Consider the following 13,247-nt stretch of genomic DNA (forward strand, 5'->3'; position numbering starts at 1 on the left):
TAATTGTATAGTATTAGCCCATTAGGTTTAAGCTTAATGGACTCTAATTGTTGAAGCCCAATGTTTCTTAATTCTTATCAACGCCAACAAAAGTCCAAAAAGAAAGCGGGTCAGCGGGAGGAATCAGCGGAAAGCGGAATGGGGAACGACTGCGTGCTGAGAGCGAGACTGCTAGAGATGCCGACTTCCAAGGCGCAATTAAGATTGGCTATGGAATCGAAACGTTTCTCCGGATTCTAAGTTAAGCAATCGCTGCAACGGTCTCAATAATAATCAGGTTCTTATATTTCTTCTTCGATTTTAATTGAATGATTTGAATCGATCTGTTATTTATTCCCCAATTCTCACTTTTCTAATTTCCAATTTGGCGATTCAGTGCTTCTTCTCCTTCGCTTCTTTCTCGGTAATCACGAATCACGATTTCTACCGATCATTTTTCGATTTTGAAGTTCAATTGTGAGACTGTGACAGATTCACGGACCTGTGACCACTGAGTCGTGAGTCCTCACAGACGAAGTTCATTTTTCGATTTTGAAGTTCATTTTTCAATTTTGAAGTCCAATTTTATCTGTAAGTTCTATTGTTCTAATTTCTAGCATTCAAATTTCTTATTTATCTGTGATTTTCTAATTTTTTATGAATCTAATATTCATAATTTTATGCTATGTAGAATCTGAGGATTGAGAATTAGCAGCTTATCACTTCCAGTTGCTGCTTAGAGGTTATTTAAAAGCTCACAGCATCAACAGTTTACCAGCATCAACAGTCAACAGTAGGTACAAACAACACGAACTCTAATCTTCTATTATTTGTTATCTGTGTCACTGTGTGCTTGTTGTTTGTTTGCATCATTGCCTCTTATCACTCTATTGAATATGCATCCTAGAAAGTATATGTCTGGAAGTGAAAAAAGAAAGAAAAAACAAAAAATCGAACAAGATAATAAAACTCAAAAAGGGTCTATGCACAGGTTTTTAAAAAAAAATAGTTCTGCTGATGTACAAGTAAATGAACAAGATAATCTCACACATGAAACTATTTTTAATGTGCAAGATAATGTCATGAATGAAAATTTTTCTCAAGAAAAAGTTTCAAATGAAAATGTTGATTTTGATGATGAAAAGATTAATAATGAAGATGTTAATGTCAATAATGAAAATGTTAACATTTCAAATGAGAATGAGAATGAAAATGTCATGAATGATAACAATGAACAATTTATTCCACCTTTAGATATATATGATCCTAGTAATTGGGATAATCTTGATAATAACTTAAGAGATATTTTGATTGAAAAAGGGCCAATAAGAGAATCAAATTTTGTGTATCCTAAAGATAATCTATCTAGACATTTTTCTTATGCTTCTTATACTAGAAAGTTAAGTAATGGTGACACAATAGATCGAAAATGGTTAATTTACTCAAAAAAAGTTGATAAAGTGTTTTGTTTTTGTTGTAAATTGTTTAAACCTAATAATTATGTTAATAAAATTTCTTTAGCAAATGATGGATTTAATGATTGGAAACATCTTTTTGATAGACTTAAAGAACATGAAAATAGTTCACAACATCTTTTTTGTATGGATTCTTGGGATGAACTAATAGCAAGATTTGATAAGAATAAAACAATTGATAAAGATTTGCAAAATAAAGTTTTAACTGAAAAAGAACGTTGGAGACAAGTTTTAAAAAGAATAATTGCTGTCATTAAATATTTGGCAAAATATAATTTGGCTTTTCGAGGTTGTAACGAAAAACTTTTTCAAGAATCTAATGGTAATTTTTTGGGAGCAATTCAAATGATGGCAGAATTTGACGTTATAATGCAAGAACATGTTAGACACATAGAAAATCATCAAACTCATCTTCATTATTTAGGACACAAAATTCAAAATGAAATCATTTCTATTTTAGCTAATAATGTTAGAAATTCTATAATTACTATTATAAAAGAATCAAAATATTTTTCTGTTATTCTTGATTGCACCCCCGATGTTAGCCATCAAGAACAAATGACTCTTGTTATTCGATGTGTGAACATGTCTAATAATAAAATAAAAGTTGAAGAATTTTTTTTAGAATTTTTAAAGGTAGAAAATACATCGGGTTTAGGACTTTTTAATGAGTTATTAAATGCAATTAAATCTTATGGTCTTAATATTGATGATGTAAGAGGACAAGGTTATGATAATGGTTCTAACATGAAAGGAAAACACCAAGGTGTTCAAAAACGATTACTTGAAATTAATCCAAAAGCATTGTTTATGCCATGTGCTTGTCATAGTCTTAACCTCACGGTTAGTGATATGGCTCATTCTTGTGCCAAAGCGATTTCTTTTTTTGGAGTTTTGCAACGCATTTTTGTATTATTTTCTAGTTCAACCCAAAGATGGTCAATATTACTTGATAAAGTCCCTAACTTAACGGTAAAATCTTTATCTAATACACGTTGGGAGAGTAGAATAAAAAGTGTCAAAGCCATTAGGTTTCAAGCTCCTCATATAAGGGATGCCTTGATAGAATTAAGTTCATCATGTGATGATGCAAAGTCTAAAAGTGAAGCTGAAAGTTTAGTTAATGCTATTGAAAGTTATGACTTTTTACTTGGTATGATATTTTATTTGCTATAAATAAAGTTAGTAAGAAAATGCAAACCAAAACTATATGTATTGATGCCACAATTGATCTATTAAAAAATATGATAACATTTTTTAAAAATTATAGAAATGAAGGTTATGCCATTAGTATTGATAATGCTAAGGCCATTGCATCGGATATGGAAGTTGAACCTATATTCACAAAAAAACGCCAAGTTACTAGAAAAAAACAATTTGATGAAATTAATTGTGAAGATGAATTACTATCACCGGAAGAATCATTTAGAATCGAGTATTTTATATATATATATTGTTGATGTGGCAATTGCATCATTAGAGAGTAGATTTGAGCAATTAACAAACTTTGAGAACATTTTTGGATTTTTATATGATTCAAAAAGGTTAAAGTCATTGGATGATATTGAACTTAAAAAAAGTTGTGCTGTTTTTGTAAATAAGTTTACTCATAATAACTTATGTGATGTGGATTTAAATGAATTTTTGACGGAACTTAAAGTATTACAAAAAACTTTGCCAAATGTTGTTATGTCATCGGTTGAAATTTTAGAGTTTGTCAAAGGTAAAGATTGTTATCCAAATGTTTGTATTGCATATAGAATCTTATTAACCGTACCAGTTACTGTAGCATCAGCAGAAAGAAATTTTTCAAAACTAAAATTATTAAAAAATTATTTGAGATCATCAATGTCACAAGAAAGATTAAATGGTTTGGCTATGTTATGCATTGAAAAAGATTTGTTGGATAATATTGAACTTGATTCTATAATTGATGACTTTGCATCTAAAAAAGCTCGTAAATGTAAATTTCTTTAGTTTTTCTTTGATATGTTTATGTATTTTGGTTTAGAGCATGTTTTGGCTTTTTTATTTATTGTTTTGTATTAATAGTTGCTAGGTTGTTTGGCTTACGGGGCCTGTCCCGAAGTCTTTTTTTCCATAGGTGGGGAGTCCCCAGCCTTCAATTGTATTATTTTTTTTAATTAATAAAATTTTTGGAGGTGCCGCCCTCTTTTTTTTATTAAAAAAAACATTATGAGGGCCCCGAATTTTGCTTTGGCCCCGGGCCCCAAATTGTCTAGGACCGGCCCTGCTAATGTTTTCACTAATTCATGAACTACCTTGTATGGTCATACATAAGCAAAACACAAAATTAGTTATTGGATATAGATAAGCTATGTAAGATTTATCTAAATAAACACAATTATGGTTATAATTTATGTTCTCCAACATAGCTAAATTAGTTACTTTTATCACTTATCTAAGATTTGGTCGATCCTAGTTCTAGCAATTTAATAGTCACTAAACTACTATGTAACAAGTTCATGTAATTTAATAGTCACTAAACTACACATAACTTGAATTCAAGCAATCAAAGTATCAAATAATAACTTTATAGGTAATGACAATAAAAAAAAAGCTCAAAACCAACTATTAAAATCCATAATTTAATAAACTAAACCATAGCGTTAAAGCTTCATCTATCTAAACGAAAGTAACTAAATTCAGCTACTCATGGCTGAAAACATAAGCAAAATCTCCACATAAATTGACATGATTAAAGTAAACAAACCAATGTAATGAATGTGTTCTTCAATCTCTTGATCTCTAAATAGATCTTCTTCAAAATAATTCTTTGTGTATGGAATTCAAAATCGGTTTCAGAATACCTTTCCTTCAGAAAGACTCTCCAAAAGTTGTCCAAAGCCTTCAAAACTTCTTCAAATCATAAGATAATATGAGTATTTATAGTTTTGGGAATTTCGTGCCTCACGACGTGAACAAGGGTTTCACATCGTGACTTGGGTAAAAATCCTTATCGGGCAAGGATTCTAACTTCCCGTGTACTAATCTTCTGGAATACTCATTCCACGTCATGATGTTGATGGTCACGTTGTGATTTGGGTTTTTCATTGAATTTTTTTTTTCTTTTAAGCTTCCATCCACCAAAGTTCCAGTTCTGGTCCTTATTCTTCAAGAGTGTTCTTATTGGTTGCAAAATTCAATTTAATGTAATAAGTATCACATATCTTTGAAAATAACCACAATGTTAATAAAACGTATTAAAATATTGCTTAAAATGTGTATAAATATGACAATATCATCCAACATGGGCCCAAAACCAAGTAGCCCACAATTTCGAAGCCCACTGCTGAGTATGTAGGGCGTACTCAGTCGTACTCTTAGTGTACTCGCTTTGGGGCTTGTACGCACAACGTACCAGCTTGTACGCTCAACGTACTCCCTATTTTGGCCAACTTTCATTAATCAGCTCTTAATCGATTAGAACTTCAACCCAACACTCAAATCTGACTTAATGTAACACCCATATTTTCAATAATAATTGACTATGATTATTTTACTACGTCAACTATCTATTATTAAAATTTGGTAGGTCGTAGAATAATTATATCGAGTTATATTTCATATATTATATTAATTCAGAATTTATTAACATATATTTCATTACTTACAATTTATATTATATCCAAAGATATATGTATATATCAATAAATATTTAATCATATAAGTTACATGAATATAGTTTTGTAAATGATATATATATATATATATATATATATATATATATATATATATATATATATATATATATATATATATATATATATATATATATCAAGTTAGTTAATAATAAATGATTTGGATAAGAATGAATTAAATAATCTGGATAAAAATGAATTAAATAACGTGGATAAGATCGAATTAAATAATGTGGATAAAAACGAATTAATTAAGTTTAATGGCTAAGTAAACTTAGTGGTTAAGAAATCCTAACACTATAAATAGAGACTCAAGTCTCCTCATTTCGTCACACCTTTCTCTCTCAAATCTCTCTGCCTCGAGATCTCAGTCAAATCTCAAATCTCCCTACTGGTGCTAATGTTTTCTCCTTATGTGGATGTATCGAATTTCAAAAAATATAAGTTCCAAATATTCACCTTATGTGTTTTGATACTTGTATAAACTTGCGTTAAGATATGCCTTTTAAGGCTAAATTCATTTTCATAGGTGTGATCAGAGTGTGTGGTTTTCCCATTAAGTCTACATGTAGGGACATATATGAATGGTTCCAAGGTGTCTATTCACAATTTGTACTAATTAATAAGCTCCCACAATACCTTTTTTGACATTAAAAAGTTTATTTGACGCAATAAGCTCTTGAAAAAAGCTCATAATGTCGTTGCGCTAATAGTCGATATATTTCATAGTGCTAATGATTGTCATTAATTCGTCTACACAAATGGATATTTCTTTCGTTTTACATGCAACTTTATGATCATTTTAGCATCATAAGAACTTAGATTTAAGCATAACCGATGAACATGTGACCCACGAACCCATGATTTGTATAGTTAAATGGGTCGTGTTCGGGTTGATATATTTTGACCCGCCAACCCGAACACGACATGATTGCCATGCCCAAGTCAGATGTCTTACACATAGGCATTAACGTGTATTGGGGTCTAATATAAAAGTCGAGCAAAATATAAGGTATCTAGTTGTAATATGGATATAAGTTGAAGGGGGTAAAAGTAAGTGAATTTATTTTTTGTGTTTGATATTTGAAAAACTTACAAACATGTCTATAAAATAAATAAAGCGTTAAAATTCTAAGATTGCTGGTATTTTTGAATATAAATTCTTTATGTAAAACATTAACATATTACGAGTGTGGTTTAATTATATTGTTGTGAAAGTGATATAGTGCACCAATTAAATTCTATAATTCCGTAGGAATAAGTGGGATGGGTGGTGGGGGTTACGATCAATATGGGTTGTGTTTTTTTTTTTTTTTTGAAAGAAAAAACAGAATTAGAAATATTTAAAAAAAACATTAAGGTCAAAGAACTATGAAATTTCATTCTGTAGCAAAATAGCTGGTTCCTTAGAAGCTTTTGTAACAAAAGAACTATGAATTTTCCCCCGTATCAAAAATAGCTACAAATTCAGTTCCGTAGCAAAATTGCATAGCATAATAGCTATGATATTTTATTTCATAGCAAAATAGTTACGAAATTCATTTCCGTAACCAAATTCCATAGCAAAATAGCTACGGAATATCACTATGTAGCAAAATAGCTACAAAAATTTAATTTTGTAGTAATTTTCATCGCAAAATAGCTAATGTATTTTGGTTTTGTATCAAATTTGGTAGCATACTAACTACCGATTTACAATTCCGTAATTAATTTAAAATTTGCTACGGAATTTAATTTTGTAGAAAATTTTGTGACAAAAAATCTACGAAAAGTCATTCCGTAGCAAAATAGCTACGGAGTTAGATTCCGTAGCATCCTTCCGTAACTATTCATGATTTTTCTTGTAGTTCTTGTTTCTAGTAACTAGTAAGTGTCGTAGTTTGGAAAGGAGAGGAAATTTTAAAGATATAAAACATGTGTGCACAATTGAAATGTGAAAGCATAAGAATTCAAAAGCATTTAGTCTCACAAACTTAATAAATTTAATAATTTCATGTCATATATAGTTATATAATAACAAGGCTTGGGGTAAGCACATCCACTAAGTACTACCTATTGTATATTAATATGTAGATGTTATTTCATTTCCAAATATTTCTTATAATTTTTTTCATCTAAAAGAGTATAATTTATATATTAATATTTTTTTTGAGATCGTAAAAAAACATAAAAAGAAAAAGTGAAGAAAAAGTTTAATATATATCTTTATATTATGGTAATAAGAAAAAAAAAACAATAACAAGTAAACTCAAATAGTAAGGTAATTATATATATTATATATATTATTAAAGCTCATGGGATGTTTCAACAGTATATTTTTCCTCATTCTGATTTTTGCCACTTTATTCTGCTACTTCATATTTTTGCCACATAAAATTTTCAAATTGGCAGTTTGGCCCTTGGTCAATGCTGGGGATTCGTGTGAATGGCAGTTTGGCCCTTAGTCAATGTTGGGTATTCGTGTCAACGAGCCTTCACCGACTCTGATGCTTCTCACCGCCATTCTTTTAATTTACAGCTTCTCCACATAAAATAATCCAGTATATCGTTCTTCTACCAAACAACCTTTCACTTCCTTCCATCTTCTCTTATCTCTCTCCCGGTTTTGATCGGCTTAAGAGCGGAGCTGCTGTCCCACCGTTTTTGCTTCATTCAATATCAGTGTCACGAGTTCAATATCAATCTCAGGAGAGAAGCATGGTCACACACAGAAAGAGGACTTTTTTTCGGAACTGATTCACCTCTAATCGTGTTTCTTCCAGGTGATTGTTGTCGGAGATGATGAAAAACATAGGTAGAAACATGCCGCCTTTTGTATTCCTCAAATTTCCCTCTGGAGTTTTTAACCTCGATTTAAGGCTCACCGTTTCTCACTTGGTAGAAGTTTTCTTCAATCAATGATCCCCACCCATTCTCTGCGATTTTGTTATCCCCGACCATCGATTTTAGATTTGGGAGAAACCGTAGAAGTTATCGTCGAGGTTCTGAAAGAGTGAATCCTCGATTCAACGTTTTTCATCCTCTTACGTGATGAGGTCGACGCCTACTACAACGAAGGCTGGTCGGAGGGAATTATCGCCGTCATCATACCCGGGAACTGATAGTCGATTTCGGTGAAATCCCAGATGTTCAGATTTCCTCCGGAAATGCTTAGACTATCTCTACTCTTCACCAACTCAAAACTTCTTCATCTTACAGCAAGTTTTCTCTAGATTCCCATTCTACTTTCACAATTTGTACACCAAATAAACTTTTCCTATTTCTTTTAAGGATGTTTACCCTTTTTCTTTATTTTTATCTTTGTTCCTGCAGGGAATTTGATCACTTGCCTCCATCATAACCCAAGAAAAAGATTCAGTTATACTCCAACCACTTCATATTGACATTTGAAATAGGGTCTTACTACGCACCCCAACTGCTCGATGAAATGCTTGAACTAGGATGCCTAGAAAAGATCAGTTTTTTTCTTCTGGAAATATAGAAAAAAAGTAATTGCTTGAGTTTAGGACATGTATTCATTTTGTGTTAACATTTTTTGCTTGGTTTTAATTTTATCTGATTATAACATTTACTATTTAGTAATCAGTTTTCATCATCAACATTTGTATGTTTTTTTTTTGTAAAATTGTTGGTTATACACTTATGTTTAACCATCTTTGCTCCTCCATGGGAAACAGCTGATTTCTATTCAGAGAGATACAGCGAGTTGTTCCCTCTTTACAAGGTTTTGCTTTAACTGCTTCAACTTATCATTGAAGTTTATTCCGTTATTATGTTTTTTGTTTAATTTTAAGGATTAGATTGTGGATGCTTTAGGTCAATTTCACTTCATTACAAGTTTTAATTTTAATGCCATTTGGAAATTTATGCAGATGATGAAGCCAAGTCGACTCTTCATGGGTAGATCCAGGTATGTTTATCCATGATAAAGTTGGATGTTATTTTCTGGTATATTAGATACATTCATTCCATTGTAATGAAAGAGGAATGTGCAATTTGGTTTTATTTTTACTGTAATCAATTCATTTATAAATTGTTATCGCATCTCTTGCACTTCACAAACGGTTATATTTAAGTAGTTTTACGTATAAAATTTAATAAATTATAACATAGGTATAAATTCAATTAGTATCCTCTCTAATGATGAATTCCAACAAAAGGTGCTGACATTTTTGGTTAGGTAGGTTCCAACCACAGGATGAAGCTCATGCTGATTTGTATTTGACGTATTAAGAGACATTGTGCTATTGTATTTTACCTTTTGATTCTTCTTAATTTTTATAATATTTTTTGCTTTGTTCTTATTTTTTTTTTTGTTAATTTGTTATTTTTAACTTTTTGACCAGGCCATTTTTTTTAGTTTTTACTTTTTCTATATCATATTAGACGTGTGTAAGGAAACGTAAGTAAAGTGCTATTATTGGTATTAACTTCGCTTCCTAACCATGATATGACTTATATACATGTGTGACTTATAATTTGACCTGGGGCAGGGACACAACTGAAAATTTGAAGATTAAGACTTTTGACTTGGAGAAGAGAATAGTCAAAATGGATTGAGAGAAGTTTAAACATGTTTGAGAGGAAAGGGTATAGCTAGAAAGTTTAAGGTGGGCAGATGGTTAAAGAGTTTGAGAGGTATGGGCATAATTGGGCAGTTGAAGGTTAGGTTGAAGGTAAGCAGAAATTCAAGAGTTGGTGTACATTAAAGTCTAAATAAGAAATATTATCATGCTCTGTATGACCTTTTAATATAATGCAAGAAAGTATGAATTTCATATATATATAATGAACAACATGTATACAAAAGAACCATAAATTCGAAACAAACATGTCTGAAAAAACCGCATGGGTCCTTTTCCTAGTTCGTATTCAAAACACATGAGTCATTTCAAACCGGTTGAAAACGTATCATAACATACCCGAATGTAAAATACGCATTACAGTCCTCGGCTGATAAATATGAATATTTGCTTAAAACGTATACGAACTGGTTACTTCAACCAAGATACAACTAATAGAACGAGAAGACAAATACTACCATTATTGTGTGAAAGTTCAATACATATCGATGGGCAATATAAATGGACCATTAATGATATAAAAAAATAAAAAATAAAATAAAAAACAATATATTTTAGGGGTCTATGAACTTATAATATTTGGTGTTGCTGTCAATTAAAAACAGAGCAAGTATCGTCCCCCTGCACAAATTTTATGTGGTGGCAAGTAAACGGGAGAAACCTTCTAATGTGGAAAATATATATTAACGGTTAAGTATCCTCTCAAAAAAAAATTAAGAAAGATTCTCCTTCTAGTTTGCTCCCTTTCAATGTTCCTATTACCTCCCTAAGTACCTGTCATATTTCTTCAACATTTCACTAATACTCCACATATCCGCTGAACAAAATGCTTTTTAAGAAAAAACTCTCACCTTGATTTAATAAAAACGCATCAAACACTTGTATTTATAGAGCAATAATATTGTTGAACTAACTAGTGACAACATATTGTTACTTTTCTTTTAAAATACCAACAGAGAAAAGCAGTTGCTAGAAGTAGTGTAAATTATGTTGTTTACAGGTGCTATTTGTTCATCTTGGGTTATCTACAATACCCGTCTATAATTTGGGAATTAATTCATCGCTAAAATACTTGTGACCCACTTGTAGCGACATCCGGAGTTTGAAAGGCGACGAATCAACAAATTTGGTTCTCAATGCTTAGTGAGTGTCTCTTCGTTTGGAGATGAGAAAGGAAATTTTAAAGAACTAAAACATGGGTGAACAATTGAAATGTGAAAGCATAAGAATTTACAAGCATCTACTAGCCCTCTCCCAGTCTCCCTTATGTGATGAATGACAGAATGAACTTACGAAGAACGAAGACATGAATGATTAAATCATTATCTAACGGCGTCGAAGCATACGATTGAATTTATCTATGTTTGTATTAGTGTTTTAGTTTAAACATGTTTCCATGAATGTTGTTAATTTTCATTTGGATGTTTAAGACTTAAGTTTCTAAAATCCAGATATGTTTGCATCAAGAATTTATTCATGTTTAATTATTAATTTTATTTATGGAATCTGACACATGAACACACAAACCCCAATCTAACCCACGAATACAAATCTGGCCCACAAACCTGTCAACCTGTGAACCCCTATAAATAAATGGGTTGACGGGTCTGGGTTTATGTTCCAAAGCCGCCAACACGTGACCCGTCAACCCATGACCTGTATAGTTAAACGGGTTGTGTTCGAGTTGGTATATTTTGACACGCCAATCTGCGACCCGCCAACCCGAACATGACACGATTGTCAGGCACAAGTGAGCGTGTTAGGCCCAAGTGAGATGTCTTACACGTAGGCATTAAGGTGTGTTGGTGTCTAATATAAAAGTCGAGAAAATTATAAGGTATCCGCTTGTAATATGGATATAAGTTGAAGGGGGTAAAAGTAAGTGAAGTTATTTTTTGTGTTTGATATTTGAAAAACTTACAAACATGTCGATAAAATAATTATTCTTGTAAAAGTGTTATAGTGCAACCAATTAAATACTAAGATTGGTGGTATTTTTGAATAGAAATTCTTTATGTAAAACTTTAACATATTACGAGTGGTTTAATTATATTCTTGTAAAAGTGTTATAGTGCAACCAATTAAATTCTATAATTCCATAGGAATAAGTGGGATGGGCGGTAGGGGTTACAGAAAAACACCGTTCAACGGTTGCGGTAATTATATTTTCATTCTTAACATTCTCTAGTACTTCTTTTTCTACACTATAAATCAAAGCACCATTCATAAAATTGTCACCTATTCTATTACGCAAATTGGTATTCAAAAACATTATTGCAGAAAAACACCGTTCAACGGTTGCGGTCGCGAAGGGCAAATCCAAAGTTAGTTTTAATAATCTATAAACCAAAGGAAAAGAGAGGTGCTTCCCGGTTTCCACCAACAAACAAGAGAGGTCTGCAATTCCCTTCAAATTGAAAAATCTTTCATCATGGAGCAAAGCGTGATAATAAATATCAAGTTGTCCATTAAGTTGCGCCCTTTCTGAATCGTTAAAATCCTTTTTTTATATCTCGCTTAACTTTAGTAACTTTGTTTTATCAAAACTAGAAAATGAGTCACAAGGACTCAAAGCCGCCATGTTCTCCATCAACTCCGTACCAACTTCACTAAATCTATCTTTAAATTCTTGAATTGCATATCTAAAACCGTGTTAAAAAACACAACTTCAAAATGATGTTGATTAGTCTTACTGGTCCTACGCTTTCGTGAGGTAACATAATATTCTGACATGTCCACAATTCCAATTCTATGCTTTTCACAAAAAGCACACACATTCTTCCAAATTTCTGGAAACCCATATTTTCTTAAAACTAGCAATGCTTTTTTGTCCCTTTTACTAACGAAGCCGCTTCCATAATATCTTGATCTTTTTTTTAAGATGCTTTGACAAAGTATCGGTGAGGCATAGAATTTCCAGCATCAAGTGTAAAAGAAATACAAAATCAAGTGTTTTGAAATATGACAAAATACCCTTTGCTTGATTACGGTTAGATAAAGTAGACCCTTCCTCTTTGACATATTTAAGGACTGCAACAACTACTACAAACAAATTCAAAAAACCTACAATTGGTCTAAAATGTGAACCTCATCTAGTATCTCCAGCTCGAACAAGATAAATCTCTTGATTTAACCCACTTCTTGTTTCAGTTTCACCAATACCAATTTCGGATGCCACTCTTTCTTTTTTGCATCTCTCGTATCATATCTTTTCTCTTACAAGACCCACAAACAACACTAACCACCAAACCTAGTTGTTCAAAGAATTCTTCAACATCATCATGTTTCTTTGCAACCGCCACAACCACTAATTGAAGTTGATGTGCAAAACAATGTATATAATGTGCATAACTGTTTTCATTTAAAATCAAAGATTTCAAACCGTTGAATGCACCACTCATATTACTTGCTCCATCATAACCTTTCCCCCTCACCTATATATTTGAAAAAATTAATAAAAAAATATAAGACATAAAAATAAAATTAATAACATGTTAAAGGAATAAATATTTTATGATTTCTCACCTGATCGATAGTGAAGTTGTTGT

The 13,247-nt window shown here is 31.6% G+C and overlaps 1 protein-coding gene and 1 long non-coding RNA gene across 5 annotated transcripts; both read left to right on the forward strand.

The window, feature by feature from the left end:
* Window positions 1-893: 893 nt before the first annotated feature.
* On the forward strand, window positions 894-3,431 carry LOC145064360 (uncharacterized). The gene is made up of 3 exons (XM_079011825.1): window positions 894-1,389; window positions 1,501-2,607; window positions 2,725-3,431. Exons 1-3 carry the CDS (start codon window positions 894-896, stop codon window positions 3,429-3,431), a joined length of 2,310 nt encoding a protein of 769 aa, XP_078867951.1.
* Window positions 3,432-7,576: 4,145 nt separating this feature from the next.
* LOC145062153 (uncharacterized) lies at window positions 7,577-10,587 on the forward strand. Of its 4 annotated transcripts, none has more exons than XR_013687448.1 (3): window positions 7,609-8,840; window positions 8,989-9,026; window positions 9,297-10,587. It is a non-coding gene; the product is annotated as an uncharacterized LOC145062153 (long non-coding RNA). The 4 variants fall into 4 exon arrangements; XR_013687447.1 differs by having other exon boundaries at window positions 9,301-10,587; XR_013687449.1 differs by having other exon boundaries at window positions 7,610-8,840; window positions 9,610-10,587.
* Window positions 10,588-13,247: the final 2,660 nt, after the last annotated feature.

Source organism: Lactuca serriola, chromosome 7, assembly GCF_051521515.1.
Source record: "Lactuca serriola cultivar US96UC23 chromosome 7, Lser_US96UC23_V15, whole genome shotgun sequence".
Classification (NCBI taxonomy): domain Eukaryota; kingdom Viridiplantae; phylum Streptophyta; class Magnoliopsida; order Asterales; family Asteraceae; genus Lactuca; species Lactuca serriola.